Consider the following 18,648-nt stretch of genomic DNA (forward strand, 5'->3'; position numbering starts at 1 on the left):
TACAGTGTGGGAAGGCCTGATTTATGTCCACTCAGGGGTGATATTCAAAGTACTTAGCAAGTGATACTCTGTGGTCATTTAGATACCTGGATCCAGCCAATCAGAAAGGCGTGCCAGCCACAAACAACTACACGGGCCAGTACCTTCCAGCTGAGCAAGTGTATTTGCAGGTATGAATACCATCAGGAGCCAGGGAGGGTAGATAAATCTGTTAGCTCTTAAAAAAAAAAAAAGAGTTTTGTGATTATGAATTTTATGTGAAGTAATTATTTCTTATTTTTAAAGACCACGTACCTTGATTATAAGTATCACCATGGGGAAAATCCCAACTACGATTCACTCTTTCTCCATAGAAAAATTCTTACATATGGAAGGTTCAAAATGGTTACATGTACTGAAAGAAATGAATGACTGTAACAAATGCAGGCTGCCTTAATTTGAGATAAGACAGAGTTAAACATAAAAGTGCAAATAATTTTTGAAAACTACAATGGTTATGAAAGGTATAATACATCAATAATTTTCTGTGTCACGAAGCAGGATTTTAGTTTCTGTCAGAAGATATTGTGATAGACAAACACGAAAAAACAAAAACTCCGGACACAGGGCGGGGGTGGGAGCTACAAAAGGAGAAAAGTCTTCAGACTTAAGAGGAAAACAAGCCTTCAGAGGGTCATGGTGGTACAATTTGCCTTACTTTCGAGGGCCTGTGTGATGGATGGCAGGGGAGGTCTGATGACCACCAGGGAAGGGAAACAAGTGCTTCTCCCCTTATAAATTGGTATGGGCTTAGGGGCCCCCTGAGGCAGCGGAATGAACAAAGTCAAGGCCAATTCATGCACAGCAACAGCAGCCATGTGATCACACATCAAAGATTCTGAAGGACATCCACCTGGACACCTTAAGGAATCCCATGAACAGCATCAGAAAGCCCACGTGGCATAGTTCTCATCATAAGCTAGCTGGCTGGCATAGCCTCGGAAAATCACAAATGTAGTGACATGAGGTGAAGTTCCACCTCATACAGATGCCACTGTTTTAATGTTGTATCACGTAGTGTTGATTCTACTTATTACTTTAACTCTCTGGTAAACACACCCACTACATATGTCAGGTATCCCCAGAAGTTCTAGGAATACCTGGGAAATTTATTGTATGTGTGCAATGTTAAAACAGGGCTCCTATTGTAAAGAGAACATCGGTAATCTAAGCAAAACCTTGTGACATGATCTCAGGGGTACAATGAAAACTGACCGAGCCTCAGTCCCTACCACAAGATGAAAGCTACTCACTCACATATATCTACCTGACAAACAACAATGTAATAGAGATCAAAGACATAGAAGTAGTATGAAATAGTAGTTCAGATTTTTCTTCTTCTCTGTGATTATTGTGTGATACAGGTCTTCAGATGGGGATAGGCATCTGTTCCCTGTCCAAACACACACATGCAAACATGCACACATACAGAGAGAGAGAGAGAGAGAGAGAGGAAGAAACTCATATAATATAAAGTTTTTATAGCAAAAAGGGAACTGGAAAGAATTAAGGAATTAACTTCACAACAAGAGTATGCATAGTACAAATCCATATTTATTCCCTTTGCTTAAAAAAACAAAAGAAATGAGAAAATTGAATTTTCACAATCATCTCCATTATTGTTTCCTCTTTATTTTTATTCTTTTTTCATTTTTTAACATTTATTCATTTTTGAGAGACAGAGAGAGACAGAGCATGAGTGGGGGAGGGGCCAAGAGAGAGGGAGACACAGAATCTGAAACAGGCTCTATGCTCTGAGCTATTAGCACAGAGCCCAAAGTGGGCCTTGAACTCACAGACTGCGAGATCATGACCTGAGCTGAAGTTGGACGCTTACCCAATTGAGCCACCCAGATGCCCCTACTATTTCCTCTTGAAAATTTTTGTTATACTGGTATGTGGAAACGTTCTTTAAGTTTGCTTTCATGTGGTATTTATTCAGCACACTTTGAGGCAATTTCTTCTAGGCCTAGAATTTCTCATTGTGCAATATGACTATTTGAAGGAAAATTTGAAGTCTATCTCTTCAACCTAGTTTTATTGAGCAATTTGAGACTTTATGCCATATATCTCTTGGTTTTATTGTCTGGGATAATTCTAAAATTGTTTTGTCTTAAAATAGTCATTTTAGTATTTGCCATAGCTTTGTAAGTTAGCAAAACTTACAAAGCACCTGTGTCATTCCCTCTCCCTGAGAGGACAGGACCCACAGAGAGCTTTAGTGATCATCGGGTCAGACAGCACCCGGATAGTGGAAGCCACCTCCAGAATCACTGCTTCACATTCATTGCTGCTTGCGCACAAGCACATGGCACCTTGCGTTATCAAAGTGCTGCAGACTCATCCTCCAGATGGGAGGAAGATAGGGATATAGCTAATATTTTTGAATTCTTATTATGTGCTATTCACTTTTAGGTACCATGCATATATCATTTCATTTGATCCTTAAAATTAGTATCTTTATATTTAAGTTTGAGAAACCAAGTATTAGAGAAGCTAAGCCACTTTCTTTTTTTTTTTTTTTTAATTTTTTTTTCAACGTTTATTTATTTTTGGGACAGAGAGAGACAGCATGAACGGGGGAGGGGCAGAGAGAGAGGGAGACACAGAATCGGAAACAGGCTCCAGGCTCTGAGCCATCAGCCCAGAGCCTGACGCGGGGCTCAAACTCGCGGACCGCGAGATCGTGACCTGGCTGAAGTCGGACGCTTAACCGACTGCGCCACCCAGGCGCCCCTAAGCCACTTTCTTAAGACAACCAGCTGGTGGGAGGCAGAGCCAGGACCAGGATTGAGTCTAGGCCTGGCTAACTCCACAGCACAAGCCCTTACCTGCCAGGATAGTTGTGGAAGGAAATGAGAACACACAGGAAGAGTTCTTAGCACTGTGCTTGGTTTGTAATAAACAACAATAAGTACCAGGTATTATTATTTGTTTAGGGAAGGGACACAGCAGTTGAGCAAAGCCTACGGGTGGCAGAGACAAGATAGAAACCAGAAGGTCTGCCCTAAGTGCCTCTGCTCTGAGCAGTTATTCCCAACTGTGTTTAAGGATCAGCAGTAATGCATAATGACTGGTATATACATTGGGCAAACAGATATAATAGACATAGAAAAGGCAGTGTATCCCATAGGAAAATATCCTTTTGTGTGAGAGATAAACTCCTACTGGATTATACTAACCAGCAAAGCCAGCCTTGGCCAAAAGTGGGAAGTAAAACTACATTTGACTTTGGATATTTTTCTAAGATTTCTCTCAGTACTTCCCCATTACGTCTCTACCAAGTGATAAATGTCTCTTTGTCATGGACTGTCTCTCCAGCCAAAGGATTCATGTGTGTTCCATTTCTGCAGAGTCCTGCCCACCCTATTTGACAAGAATGAGTATCTAGTGCAGTGTTTGTTGGCCAATTCTGCAATCTTCTCAATGGAGTAGCAAATGTTTTTAGCCAGTTTAATGGGCTGTAAAGAACAATGACTCATATTGACAATTTAAAGAATAGTTCTGGAAGACCTTGACTGCCTGCTATATAGATGGGCCCTTTCCTTCAGAAATGCTAGGCCCTCCACCTTGATCACAGTGCCTTCTGGAAGAAAATCAGTGCAGAAAAAGCCTAGAGCATACCTTAGAAGCCATGTCCAGTAGTATCAAAGAGAGCTTTGTCATTGTATCAGAAACCAACAAAAGTATTTCTATATATTGCCTTCAGTGATAATGTAGTTACTTGTGAGCTCAGAGTAAGTGTGGGTTATGTGTTACTCCAAAGACCCAGGGAACGTCCATCTTGACTTCTTTGCCAGGTACTTCCTCACCTTCCTAATGCACCCTACCACAGAGATCACAGTGAGATTCACTGGCTTTTTCAAAACGGAAGAAGATACTTAACAATATCCATGTGAGCAGAAACTGCCAATTGTCCCCCAACATTAATTATCTTCCTTTAATATGGTTGAAGAAAATGAAATAGGGCCATGACCACTCAGCTAGAACCTAAATACCCCAGCCTGCCTTATAGCCACTTCTGGACAATGAGCTGTTTGTGACATATGTGAGTTCCAGGTTGATCTCACAACATAAATATGGCTAACAGGAAGGAGAAAAGGAGAAGTTAGCTACACCAGCTAAACCTGAGGTTTCCCTATGACTGACCCAGATGACCCCCCCAACATTCTCATGGACTCTGTTCAAAGTGAACCTCAAATTATACATGTTTAGATTCTGAGCATATGAAAATGATAGCCCTGCATGTGTACAAAAAGACACACGCACACAATAATTTCTTCCACAGAGATAAGCATGTAAATCAGAGCCTATAACCATGAGAGGATAGGTGGATAATATTGAGCTTATTTGGAAGTAAGGGAGTGAGGAATATTACAAAAGTGAAGCAAATTACATATGACAGAACAGCTTGCTGACACAATGTAACTCAAGTCACATGACTACCAAACTCTTATTGTTATTTATTGGTAACTGTGGATGATCTTAGACGATGATATGGAATTTATAGGCAACTTTTCTCAACCCCAAATGAGAGATGGTCTCCCAATACTACTTTAAGGGAATTATCAAGCTAATTAAATTTTGAAGTAAAGGGAAAAAAAAAAAAACATTATTAGCTGAATTTACACAACACTTAGTGATGCATCAAGTAAGTCATGGGAAATCCTCAAGATATAAAGGTTAAAATTAATATGTTCTAAGTGTTTTACAGAATTAATTCACTTAATACTCACAAAATTCCTATAGTGGATCAGTGTCAATATTGTCCCATCACTTAGATGGGGAAACAGAACCAAAAAGATTACAGTTACAGGACCAGGAAATGGCAGAGATGGGACAGTAATCCAGATGGTCTGGCTCTAAAGTCCCTGATCCTAACCATTCTGCCACTGCCTTTCCAAGAAACATAGGAAAAGACTGACTTAAGTTTTAGGCCTGATTATGAATGCCTGTGAACATTTTGCGTTCAATAATTTTGAACTCTTTTTTTTTTTAAATTTACTTTTGAGAGAGAGTGTGTGAATGGCAGTGGGTGGGGGGCGGGGGCACAGAGAGAGAGGGGGACAGAGGATCCCAAGTGGACTCTGAACTCACAGCAGCAAGGCTTATGCAGGGCTCTAACTCATGAACATCGAGCTCATGACCTCAGCTGAAGTTGGATTCTCAACCAACTGATCCACCCAGGAGCCCCAACAATTCTGAACTCTTAAGATAAAACTTACAAATAAGGAAAATTAAGTAGGAAAGCCCCAGTGAAGCAAGATAACCAGCATTTGTCTTCAGTACGACAATAGAGAAAATTTTGATAGTGGAACAGATAAAGGAACTATTAATTAAAGAATTATCAGTGTTAGGAAAGTCTACTCAAGGCTCTTATCAGCACAGGAGTTCATCTTTTCACGCCTTAATCCACAAAGTCCTTTAGCTGCAGAATATATTCCTAGACATTTACGTAAAAGGTAATCATATTTTGTGGCAGACATTTTGATAATAACAAAGCACAGGCACTTGGCAGAAGACGGAGTTCTATCTCTAGCATACCATGTACACATTTCAATAGGAACAGATAGCTAGAGCCATAGACATAAGCCTGAAAAAGATGCCGTGTTACAAAACAGAAACTTAAAAAATGATAGACAGGCACAGGACACCTTCTTCCCTGTTTCTGCCCAGACACAAGGACATGGCCAGTTTGTGGTGGAGCGGCATACCCTGTGTGGGATGTGGGGTACGGATCCATGGGCCGTACTGAACTATCACAACGAAGGAGAAAGGACACAGGCAGGAGCCAAGTGGAGAGTGGCCCTAACTACTGCGTTCTCAGTGGAACTATAAGTGTCCACTGGTACTAGACTAGAAATTTTTTTTTTAATCACAGTAAGCAGCAATCAAAGATTTACTACTGTCTTCATTTCAGACCATATATAGTGCTAAGAAATACCCACATATTAATTGCAGTACTCCTGCCTGCTTGAAGACAGAATCCTTGGTCCAAAGCCTTGTAGCTGGACCTGCTCCATGGTGATGCGTCTTCACGTGCAGCCTAGTTCTTTTTGGTATAATCTGCCCATCTGTGCATGAAGGGAAGGTGCTGACACCTTTATTACTTTCATCAGGACAGAAGTCATACCCAGATACCAAGAGGCAGAGCTCCCTCTGACTTTTTTGAGAAACACAAAAAGCAAGCAAGCATAATTTTAAGGAACAATTTTAAACAAGAAGTTTGTAGAGAACATAACATTTTTCCAACCTTATTACGGACACAGATTCATTCCTAGGAAGAGGCACACAGATCTCACATTGCTTTTAAGTGGATGGAAAGAAATCTATAAAAATTATTTTTAAGCTTTTTGAAACTCTGCCAGTGTAAAGAATTCAGTAGTTAAGTATAACATAGGAAACCCCCAAGATATGTAGGTTAACATGAATGTGGTTTTAAGGAACAGAGCCTTCAGCTCTGTCTGGAGGAACAAATTTCACCAAACATTTATCTCAACCTGTATCTTAAATGTAATGCAAGTCATGTTGCAATCTATCAACTGCTTTATAATATACCTGGCTGGCACTTTATCTGAGGCTTTCTGTTTAATTTTCCAAATAATTCGATCCACTATAGTTGGGACTAAACATATTGTGCAACATATTTCATTTTTTCATTTTGTTTAGCTTTAAAAGCTCAACTATTTTAAATGATAATGTTAATGCTTATTTCCCATTTAACTGAACTTTTGGGAGGTTTGCTTGGTTTTGCTTAGCAAAAACACCGTTAACATTTGTCAGCTTTTATTATGTGCACTTTTTATACCAGGCACTTCACCCATATTATTGCATTTATAGTCTTCACAATAGGCCCATAATTTAGGTACAATTGTTATCTCTATCTTACAAATGAGGAAATGAAGAATAAGAGAGAAGAAGAAACTTAACCAAGGTCACACAGCAATGGGCAGAGCCAGTAAACAAACTCGGGCCTAACACCCATGTATGGTTTTATAAGCATATTGGGAAAGGAATAAAAGTTGTACCCCACCTCCAGGGTGAAATAGCACTGAAAATTCTTTTACTCCATTTCACACAGGATAGTTTATGTGTTCTTCAAATTGGTATGAATTCTGTTTTTTAATGTTTATTTATTTTTGAGAGAGAGAGAGAGAGAGAGAGAGAGAGCGAGCATGAGTAGGGGAAGGTCAGAGAGAGAGGGAGACAGAATCCAAGGCAGGCTCCAGGCTCTGAGCTGTCAGCACAGAGCCTGATGCAGGGCTCGAACCCATGAAATGTGAGATGATGACCTGAGCCAAAGTCAGATGCTTAACTGACTGAGCCACCCAGGCACCCCAGAATTCTGTTTAATATTTGACTCCAGTTGTAACTGGGATTTTAGGCATCTGATGGAAAGTGAAAAACCCAGCCAGCCATCTAAGCACCCTATCAATGTAATACCAAATATTTGCACACATGAAAATGTTTAGATGACTGGGAATTTTTACTTTGCACCTGGTTGTGAGCCATCCTTGCATCGTAAAGACAAATTCCAAACCACACTGTTCCAGAATTTAAGATGACATTCTATAGGATTTCAGCAACCATATTTTCTGATTTAAAACCACAGCACAGGGGCGCCTGGGTGGCGCAGTCGGTTAAGCGTCCGACTTCGGCCAGGTCACGATCTCGCGGTCCGTGAGTTCGAGCACATCAGGCTCTGGGCTGATGGCTCAGAGCCTGGAGCCTGTTTCCGATTCTGTGTCTCCCTCTCTCTGCCCCTCCCCCGTTCATGCTCTGTCTCTCTCTGTCCCAAAAATAAATAAATGTTGAAGAAAAAAAAAATTTTAAAACCACAGCACACAAACTAATATGAGTATGTGTATTTGCAGGGATAACAAGGCAGGATATTTGCAATCAGACCTGCGAACATCAGAAACACCTGCTAGCTATTTATAGCCTTTCCAATATATGGGCTCCTATATCAGTGTAAGGGAGCATAGGAACTCACCAGAGGAAGAAATTGCTTTTTTGCCTGCATAAAATCTTTGCGGAAGAACACCATCTATGCAGAACCCAAGCTGTTTTCTATATCATATGACACCCAAGTAGGAACCATCCTCTTTCAGCCTAATAGAAGCAATGACAGAATGCTCCAATCCTAGATTTCTGAGCATTTTCTCTTTTAGTATTCTCCAGGTGCACACCCCACTGAAGCAAATAATACGACTTTATTTAGTGACACTATTCAAGAGTAACCAGAGTCAGATATAACCTCAGTTATCAAACACCTACCCAACGGAACACTATAGCACTCTGCTTGCTTCAGTTTGGAAAAGACCAGCTATTTAGTCACCATCAAGATGGCATCCAGAGCATTTTTGCCAGAAATAGTGATAAATTTGTACTTTATTTAAACATCTGCCCAATTCTCTGTCCTTACTATCAGAACATGTTTTTTTTTTTTAGTTTTATTTATTTTGAGAGAGAGAGAGAGAGAGAGGGTGTGTGAGTGGGGGAGGGGCAGAGAGAGGGAGAGAGAGAGAATCCCAAGCAGGCTCCACACTGTCAGCACAGATCCCAATGCAGGATTCAATCCCATGAACTGTGAGATCATGACCTGAGCCGAAATTAAGAGTCGGACACTCAACCAACTGACCTGCCCAAGTGCCCCCCATCAGAACATGTTTTTAAGAAAATCAGCCATGCCATGACTTGAAAACAATGTTACTTAGTTTATGTTCTAAAATGTGCTCACTGAGCGAACCTCACTCTATGGTTTCATCTACCATTATCCACTTGACATAAATAATACATCCTGCTAACATCGGCAAGCAAAATTATTCCCTCCAACACCCCCTGGGAAATAAAACAAGACATTATTTAAGTAAGTGCCTTACCGTTGATACTCCAGATGCCCAGATGTGGGATTAGGAAGAGCACCCAGGACATTTTCTCAATTCCAAGCATGCCAGGTGATCTCTTCATTTCCTGTGCATATCAGGGATGGAAAAAGTCCAGTAGACTTCTCTTCTTTCCTTGAATTCCTCAGGCTTGGACCACGTTACCTACCTCAGTGACATCTGTGAGATACAGAAGAGCAAGGAGGCAGCAGAAGATAGTAGGAAGAGCTTGAATAAATTTGTAAAACAAAGTGAGCAGAAAGATTACGTGGTACTCTGTTGTGTGGTTTTTGCTTCTTGTCAAATCGGCTTCTCACTTTCAAACACTATGATCTGCAAAGCAGCTCAGTCCTTAACTTCTCCTTCCGCTTACCACCCTTTTTGCCCCACACTGAGGTTTTCTCATGTTCAGTGACATGAAAAATCAAACTTTAAAGAAGTCTATAGTGTTGCAATCTTTAGGTTGAGATTTCAATCACATTAAGTTCAGGGAATTCATGGTAAAAAGTACCTATGGTAAGTATGCCTTTTCCCATTTCATAGCTTTAGATTATGAAACTTCTTTTATGTGAAAGGTCTTAGATTTTTCTTCCCAAACATCATGTCATGGCAAGATGAGAATGCTTATTGTCATTACACCAGTGATTTATCTGAGGTTATGGAGAATATGAGTGACAGGAAGCACTTCCTCAACAGATGAGGGAAGGGCAAGTGTCTTTAATCTGTAGTTAGATATCAATGGAACAAGACCATCGTTAATATTAGCTACATGTTCTCTCTAAATAATAAAGTTCCGAACTAAATGACATCTTGAATATCAATTAAAGGAAACTTCCATTTTCAACATTCTTCATGTGGTTATTGTCTGGATGAAACAGAATAGAAATAAGAGGAAGAAATGGAAAAGTTTAAGATCAGATAGCTCAGGGTGGAGGTAGGACTGTTTTGTCCAAGTTAGCTGTGCTTCTAATTATAGAAGCTAATTAAATTCACCCATTTGAGATTCCAAATGAGAAACTGAGACTTGTGACATCTCTGGTCATTGGCAGAAGTTGACCTTGTAAGTCTTTCTCCCAGAGGCTGGTGATTTTCTAACAAGACCAAACTTCAATGGTTTTAAACAAGTTAAAAAAAAAATAGTTATATTAATTTAAACAGATATTGTGTGATGGTTGGAGAAACCAAGATGAATGAGCCATTGTTCCTCATTTTAAAGAGCTCAGTGAATGAGTACTGTAATCTCCTCATATCTGTCTTTAGTGTGGGAACTGAAACATTCATGCATTTCAACCACCACAGTTTAACATACAGCAACTGTACCTGTCGTCTTAGAGCATCCATTACTTACTAAGTAAACATCCTGTGAAATATTTATGCAGCATTTATAAACTTTTTTTCCGGTGCTCAAGGTGGAATGCAAACTTTCGGTGACAGCTGAGGCAAGGCTCATTATGTCTTTGAAATGGTCCCCGAAGTGAAAAGCCATAAACCATAAGCCAAAGATCTCAGAATATTGTCCCAAATCAGGGAGAAGTCATATATGCTTTGTTTATCTCAGCATAAAATCTTTATGATCCACTATTTTAAAAACATTTTTCCATATTAAAAAAGCCCAAGTTGACTAGATAAAATTTGGAAAAGATGTTATGCAACATCTAGTGTATTTTTTAAGATATCTATTTTGATACTTCCATCAGCATGACTTGCCCTTTACCCCTCCACTGCTGCGGTCCTGATAGACCCGCTGTAGACAGAACTCTCCCTCAGAATCTCACTCCTGTCTTCCTTCTAGTGAAGAAGAATGGAAAGAGGCCTAGCTTCAAAGTTTGTTAGCTCAGCTACAAGTCAATTTTGCTTTACATCTCTACCTCATCTAGTAATTACGTTTCTATCCTGACCCTCCCCTCGTTATAACCATGTAATTTTTGATTTAAAACAACCCAGGTGCCCTAACTTGGAGGTGCTTGGGTCATTCAGTCAGTTAAGTGTTCGACCCTTGGTTTCAGCTCAGGTCATGATCTTATGGTTCGTGAGTTCAAGCCCTGCATCCGGCTCTGCACTGACAGTGCAAAGACTGCTTGGGATTCTCTTTCTCCCTTTCTCTCTGCCTCTCCCTCACACACACTCTCTCTCTCCAAATAAATAAATACATAAAAAAAAAACTTTTTACTTAAATGTGAAAATTTAAAGAATTTAGTACATTTTAAAAAGGAATTGTATTGTATTTTAGAAACAATTTTAAAAATATGCATCTATCTCCAATTTTATTGTGAAAGACAAAAATCAAAGTAGAATTTGGTTTCTTAAAATTCATTTTGCAAACAGTGGCACTTGGGTGGCTCAGTCAGTTGAGCATCTGAGTCTTGATTTCAGCTCAGGTCATGATCCCGGGGTCATAGGATTGGATCCCGCATTGGGCTCTGCACTGAACATGGAGCCTGCTTAAGATTCTCTCTCTCTTTCTTCTGTCCCTCTCCCATGCTCTCTCTCTCTAAAATAAAATACTAAATAAAATTCATTTTGCAAACTTCTTAGGAGGTACATAGAGGGCAAATTCTTCAGTTCACTTACAGATTCAGTTGCTTTCTTGAATCATGAAGCAGCTGTATTTTCTCCAAGATTTTTACCCCAGGGGTGGGGTCAGAAAAACAGGAATCACAAAACAGATGCCAGACCCTAGAGAGGTCTTAGCACTGACATCGTATTCTGTGTCTCCCTCTCTCTTTCTGCCCCTCTCCTGCTCACATTCTGTCTCTCTCAAAAATAAATAAACATTAAAAAAATTCAAAAATTTTAGCACCCTGAAAAACACTGCATAGCTTCTACTGTTACGGAACCAGGCTGGAACGCTGGCAGAAAAACCAAGTGACACTCAGAGATTTTGGTGGATTGGAGATTTATTTAACACCGGTGGGCTCAGAGGAGACCATTTCTCCAAAGATCTGAGCACCAAATGCAAGTGGGAATGGTAATTTGTAGTTATCAGCTTCCATATCTGTGGGGGTTTTCACGTGCGGCAAACAGGGCAAGGAGAACCCGGAAGAGGGGCCTCTAAGCTAGAGACCAGAGCATGTTTTAGTCCCGTGTAAAACCTTATTCATTTTTCCAACACTACCACAAAAGTAGTAGAGCATTTAAAACTTTTTCCATTCTTCTGCTGTTGTCCTCTCCTCATCAATATTCTTGATAGCATTGGTTTCCAAATATGCCTGTACTTTAGAATCAGTCTGGGCATTTTTTATATAGTGGGTGGGATTCCCAGATCCCATCTACATCCATTGGATGAGAATCTCACAGGATTGAGGCCACATACCCCTATTTTAAAGAAATCTCCCAAAGTGATTCTGTTAGCTGATCTGAATGGATACTTGGAAACCAAGTATGAATTTGTGGGATACATGGACTTTTGAGTCACAAAAGACTTGGTACCAAATCTTTGCCACTTATTAGCTATAGAACCTTTCATAAATTTCCTAGATTCTTAGAGTCTATAGTAGACACAGAGATGTACCACGTGGGTACCCCTTCAAAGACATTTTTCTTAGCTGTGGGGAATGCAGTCAGTAGACAGCTTCCAGGTATAAACTTCTTTAGGGACTGCCCGGTTGAGACTCACACTGTCCAAGGTCGTGATTTTCCAGGACAGCCTGCATCTAGTGATGGAGCAGGGAAAATGCATAAAAGGCTGGCCATTTCAGCCTCCCATGTGATGTTGATGGGCCATACTTGATCCAGAGGTGCTGGTTGTCAGCCAAGGTTATGGCAGGCCTATATCAGTTTAACTTCTTCCTCTGCCCAGTCTTGCTTCTGCCCTCTTATTTTCACAGGTGCTAATCCCTAATTTATCTCAGTGTCTGCTTCCAGAAAATCAAATTTGTTCCACATCTTGATTTTATGTTCTGTAGAACACAGATGGTAATAACATCAATCTGTCATGTTGGTGAACTGCGATAATGTATGCAAAGTGATCATTAAATTGTATCTATAATTATTCCTGAGTCAACGATGGGCTTAATTTGGACAAGATGGATACCAGGAAACCCCGTGTTAATAAGTCAAAATACAATGGTGGCAGAACAATTTGAATATGTTTATTTGCTAATGGGAGTCACTGTTGCATGGAGATTGAGACTGTGAATAAGCATCGTAACAAAGCTTTGATTAGCAAATAAATGTAGCAGATTAAAGATGGTCTGAATTCCCCCCCAAATTTACAAGGAGGGATCGGTCATGCCAGGAGGCCTCAGAAGTAAAGGGCAGAAAGAATTAGAAGCCTGAGGGCAGGAGATCTAAAGAAGGGCCTATATTGAGAAAACTCTCCAACCATACATAAGACTGGAAGGAGTCAAAGCAGGGGTGCTATCACAGTAGAACTAGAGGACTGGGTAGGTAACCAAGGCAGGGAGGGACCATTCATCAAAACTGGAATACAAAAAAAGGATCCACACCCCAAGATGGGCAAAGAGGCCAATTTGATATTGAGCCCTTCTCCTTTGCTCCTTAAAGTACCCCTTGGGTGAAAGGATTGGTCCCACACTATGAGGTGGAGAAGGTTGACCCAAAACATGGTATAAAATACCCTCAGCTGCAAAACTTAGAAGACTGAAGATGCTTTGGGCAGGCAGATGTATACACAGAGAATGCCCAAGAATGCCCTTCTCCCCTTACTTCCCTACTGGCAGACTTGAAGTGTATTCTGGTTCTATCATTTACTAGATGTGTGGCCTTAGACAAATTACTTAACTTTGAATCTATTACCTCAGGAATAATAACACCTACTGAAAGGTTGCTGTAAGTGTTCAATAAGGGACTTAAATAGTGCTATATATTTTAAGTTACTATACATGAAACCACCTACCACAGTGCCTTACTCAAAACTAGGATCCTGACAAATGCATTTTCCTTTCTTTCTTCCCATTCAGATACGGACATAAAGTTGACTTCTCTTATATCCTATGCACCTGTGTGTATCAAATTTGTATGTGTTTATAGTACTTACTTGTACTATACTTTTGTGCTATTGTGTATGTTTATCGCATTGCTTTGCTCATGAAACCAACTATGGTTGCATCCATAGCTTTGGATGCATCATAGCATTACAAATTGTTTTTTATCTTTTACTTTTGTGGATGTGTACATGCTTTGATGTATTTGCAGCTTCAGGTCTCAGCAAAATGTTAGAGTCTGAAGCCATGAACTTGTTCTTTCAGGAGGAATTATGGGGGCTACATGGAAAAGAAGGGTGGCATACCTTATAGATTTCCAGCTACAAGCAGTATAAAGGACCAGGAGCCCCAGGTTCTGTGCCTCCAAATCCATCATCCACTTTGTGAAAGAGGCCATGCTTTTTAGCCAGTGACTAAAGAAAATGTAAATACCAAGGCAGGTCCATTTCTGAGACACAGGACTCCTCTAATGACAGACTTTGGCTTAAGAACTCCCTTATAGCCTTGCCAAACCTTCCTTAGAGTTCATATTAGTCTAGGATACTTCCCCCTAACCTACTTCCTGCTCCCCATCACTATGGATCAGGGTTGCTTTGTGGTCTTTCTCCCATCTCCCCATTTTTCTCTCATACCTCCCCACTTTTTCTCACGGGCATTTCTCCTAATCTAATCCTTGCACAGTTTGGAGACTGCATTTGGAGAACCCAGTCTAACATGTTAATTTTTCATAGTTACAACAACATAGAATATACAATTTCTTATCTTGCTTCCCTTTTCCTCTTGTTCAGTGGGTAGTAATCTTCATAGGGGGAAATTTTTTTTTAGAGGGTAGGAAGGCATGACAGCTATTTAATAAAAATACCAGGATTAAATTAGTCAATTTGGGAGAAACTGTAAAGATCAGCCAAATCATGGAGAAAATAGTGAAAACACAGGCAGAGAAAAGAGATAGAAACATGGAAAAGTCACAGTATTTTAACTATAACAGTGATGGTAGCTAAGAGCACTGTGGGAATTTGACCAAAAAAAGTGAAAGGCTTTTTCAGAGCTTCACCGCTCATGCTCACTCACATTTGTCTTCACAGCCGAGTCCTCTTCTTATTTATATGGCTTTATGAGGAGAAAAAAATGCAGATGAAGTAAACTGTAATTTGAAACAAAACACAATGGAGTTAGCTTGGTTTGGAGTAAGGTTAAAGAAATAATTTGGAAGAAGTTGTCCTGAAATGAAATATATACACATTTAATAACCAGTATGGTACCAGTCAGATCACATGCTGGCCACAGAGCTAGAAACGCTTTCTGAAGGCCCCAAATGTGCCAGTCATCTTACTTGGTCAATAATTAGGAGATCCAAATTGAGAGACCCCAAGGAAGGGTCCCAGGAAGTCAGGTAAGCAGGGACTACTTGAGGGCTCAGGAGAGCAACTAGTTGCCATTCACCAACTGGTCTGGAAGTGCAGCATTCATATTTTAATGTCTGGTAGAGCTGTGCCAATGGTAACTGACTACCTTTCAGTTGCTTATCCCTTTAATATTGATTAGTCAGTGTTAATAAATCCAAATTACACAGCTGACCCTTGAACAACATGAGGGTTAGAGACCCCGACTCCCCCACACAGTCAAAATCTGAACATAACTTTTGACGCTCTCAAAACTTAAGTATTAATAGTGAGAGCCAGGAGAGATCACTTTTTACTGTGATCTACAATTTGGTGGAGAAAGGAACTGCTCACATAAGAGATGATTAATCTCACAGGGCATTTTAAGTGGATACTGGCGACACTCAAGGTCACTGCAGTAGCAATAGCAGGTGGCTATGAAATTACTACAACACTACAGTATATACTATGGTACATTTTATGAAGTTACAATTTAATACTAGGTCTATGTTTGTTTACATTTCTCTCAACTGTGCATGCCACCATATATAGTCCATTAAGTGTTTGTGTTTGTGAGATTTGATAAATTTTAACTTTCTATATTTTGTGTGTATTTTATGTATATTAGTGTACATTTTATGGTAGTAAATAATAAACTAGACGAGTATCTATGCATTTATGACATACCTTTTTCCTAATTTTTTCTATACATCCAGGCTATGGAGTTCATCTGCGAAGTTCTTCAAATTGTTGCAAATCTTCAAAACATTTTCCAAAATATTTATTGAAAAAAAAAAAAAAACATGTGTAAGTGAACCTGCTCAATTCAAACCCATGTTGTCCAAGGGTCAACTGTGATTCTCAATTGTCCAACATAGTAGCATCTAGTGGGTAGAGGCCAGACATGTGGCTCAACATCCTACAATGCACAGGACAGAACTCATAACAAAGAATTATCCAGCTCAAATGTCAATGGTGCTAAGATTGAGAAATTCTGGTGTAGAATGAACCAATATGCAGTATCTTCCTCAAACTTGTCTAGATTCCCATTCCCTGGTGGCAGTGGAGGCCCTAGAAGTCATTTCTGGAGACTCAGAAAGCAGAGTCTTACACTAAGTATTAAAGAACCACACAATGATCATGTCCAAAAAGGAAAAAAAACAAAAGCAAAAAAAAAAAAAAAAAAAAAAAGCTTTGTAACAAATATAGGGACTATGTTTTGTGACCACTTGAGTTTCAGGCTTCCACCCCACTTTGCAAGGCCTCTGCATTACTGCATCTTGGAACTGATGAAAATTTATGATAAATATAGAACTCTCTACTCCTTCAATTCAAACTTGAAGAATTTGAAGAAGTACCTATATCAGTCTTTCACCAAAGCCATCTCAAGTTCCATTTTAGATGGGTTCCCCCTAAAGCAAACCCCAATTCAAGGACTCGAATGCAAGCAGTTTATTTTGAGATGTTCCCAATACAGTAGGGGAGTGAAGAACACAGGAAGGAGAAGAAGGCTAATAGGCAGTGTGCCTTCTAGCAAGTTATTGCTGTGAATAACGTACTTAATCCTCACCTCAGGAACGCTGAAAGCCAACAATGAACGGATGCCTCAGTCATCCCACTCAAGGACTGAGGAAGTTGGGGCATTTTACCATTTTATTAGTTTCCTATTGCTACTATAACAAACATGGTGGCTTAAAATAATACAAATTTATTATTTTACAGTTCTGAAGGTCAAAAGTAAAAAACAGATCATACTAGGCTAAAATCATGGAGACAGCTGGGCTGCATCTGGAGGTTCTAGAGGCGAGTTTGTTTCCTTGCCTTTTCATCTTCTAAACATGACCTGTATCCCTTAGCTAGTGTCCCCTTCCTCCATCTTTAAAGCCAGCAGCATAGGATCTACAAATTGCTCTCTGTGACTTCCTTCTTTCAGTTATAAGGATTACGTGGTAAAACTGGCCACACCTGGATAATTCAGGATAATCTTCCTTCTAAAGATCATGAACATAGTCACTTCTACAGAATAACTTTTGCCAAGTAAGGTAACATATTTGTAGATTTAGGGGATTAGGATGTGGACATCGTTGAGTGGGCCATTGCCCAATTATATACATATGCTCTTATCAGTCATTAAAGACTGCTCCCAAGAGGGGCATTAGCATTTCTAGCCTGCTGCTCAGGGAAACCAACCAGACTCTGGTGGCCAGGGAAAGCTTGTAAGCAGTGAAATACAAGTGCCAGCAATTGGAAGTTGGGCAATGTCCACGAAAGTGGCTGAGGGTAAGGAATATAGGTGGGGCCCAGACACCCTATCCTGCAATTCCTCTTGGATACAAGCCAATAATCAGAAAGCACAACCATTTTGTTAGTTTTTGTTTTGGTTTAAGAAGGAAAAAAAGGGAGGGAGGGTGAGATGATTAAAAATCATAGGAATCTATGTAAAGATAATGTCTATATGTAAGAAAATGTTTACATAAAGGTGGAGGAGAGACACAGAATTCAAAACGCAAGCCACCATATTTTTTTTAACACTGTTAAGGGGCACATGAGTAGCTCAGTTAGTTAAGTATCTGACTCCTGATTTCGGCTCGAGTTATGATCCAAGAGTTGTGGGATTAAGCCCTACACTTAAGATTCTCTCTCTCCCTCTGTGACACTCTCCTGTTGTCCCTACTCCCAAATAAAATACAATATTTTAAAAACACCGTTAAAAAAAAAGATAGCTTGGAAAATCAAAGGGAACTTCCTTTTGAAAGAGATTTATTAAGAGAAATAATAAATTTTGGAAAATTTTATGTTCAATATGATTCAGGAATTCATCGTTCATTTTGGGAAGTTGAGCAGCATACTTTTTGAATCTTTCCAAATCTCCACATCAAAACAAATAGAGCAACTATATAGTGTTCACAAATAACATTCACCAAACACACACACACACACACACACACACACACACACACACACACACAAAACCCAGATAATGCGCTGCCCAACAGACCACAGAGGAAGACAGACTACCAATAGGCATAAATCTGCATGATGTCAGGGGCACCTGGGTGGCTCAGTCAGTTGGGCGTCTGACTTCAGCTCAGGTCATGATCTCGCAGTTCATGGGTTTGAGCCCTGCGTCGGGCTCTGTGCTGACAGCTCAGAGCCTGAAGCCTGCTCCGGATTCTGTGTCTCCCTCTCTCTCTCTGTCCCTCCCCTGCTCGTGCTCTGCCTCTCTCTCTCTCTCTCTCTCTCTCTCTCTCTCTCTCTCAAAAATAAATAAACATTAAAAAAAATAATAATAATAAAAAAATTTTTAAAAATCTGCATGATGTCAACTCTGTGCTAGAGGAATAAGAGGTATGCAACAGGTATCTCTCAGGTATGAGAATAAGAGAACCACCAAAT

At 39.9% G+C, this 18,648-nt stretch overlaps 1 protein-coding gene across 8 annotated transcripts in view; it reads right to left on the reverse strand.

Moving 5' to 3' along the window:
- The window catches only part of BTLA (B and T lymphocyte associated), a 59,439-nt gene that overhangs the window by 22,886 nt on the left and 17,905 nt on the right, over window positions 1-18,648 (reverse strand). For 7 of the 8 annotated variants that reach the window (XM_045036954.1, XM_045036951.1, XM_045036949.1 and 4 more), the window contains 3 exons: window positions 15,940-16,010; window positions 14,942-15,014; window positions 8,922-9,104 (listed from right to left, as the gene is read on the reverse strand). Coding sequence is in view for 7 of the 8 variants with exons in the window: in XM_045036951.1 (XP_044892886.1) it covers window positions 8,922-9,009 (88 nt within the window). In the remaining variant the exon portion in view is untranslated. Of the gene's footprint in view, window positions 1-8,921; window positions 9,105-14,941; window positions 15,015-15,939; window positions 16,013-18,648 lie in introns of those variants that run through there. The other variant, XM_006936039.4, reaches the window with a different exon arrangement.

This window comes from Felis catus, chromosome C2, assembly GCF_018350175.1.
Source record: "Felis catus isolate Fca126 chromosome C2, F.catus_Fca126_mat1.0, whole genome shotgun sequence".
Lineage (NCBI taxonomy): Eukaryota > Metazoa > Chordata > Mammalia > Carnivora > Felidae > Felis > Felis catus.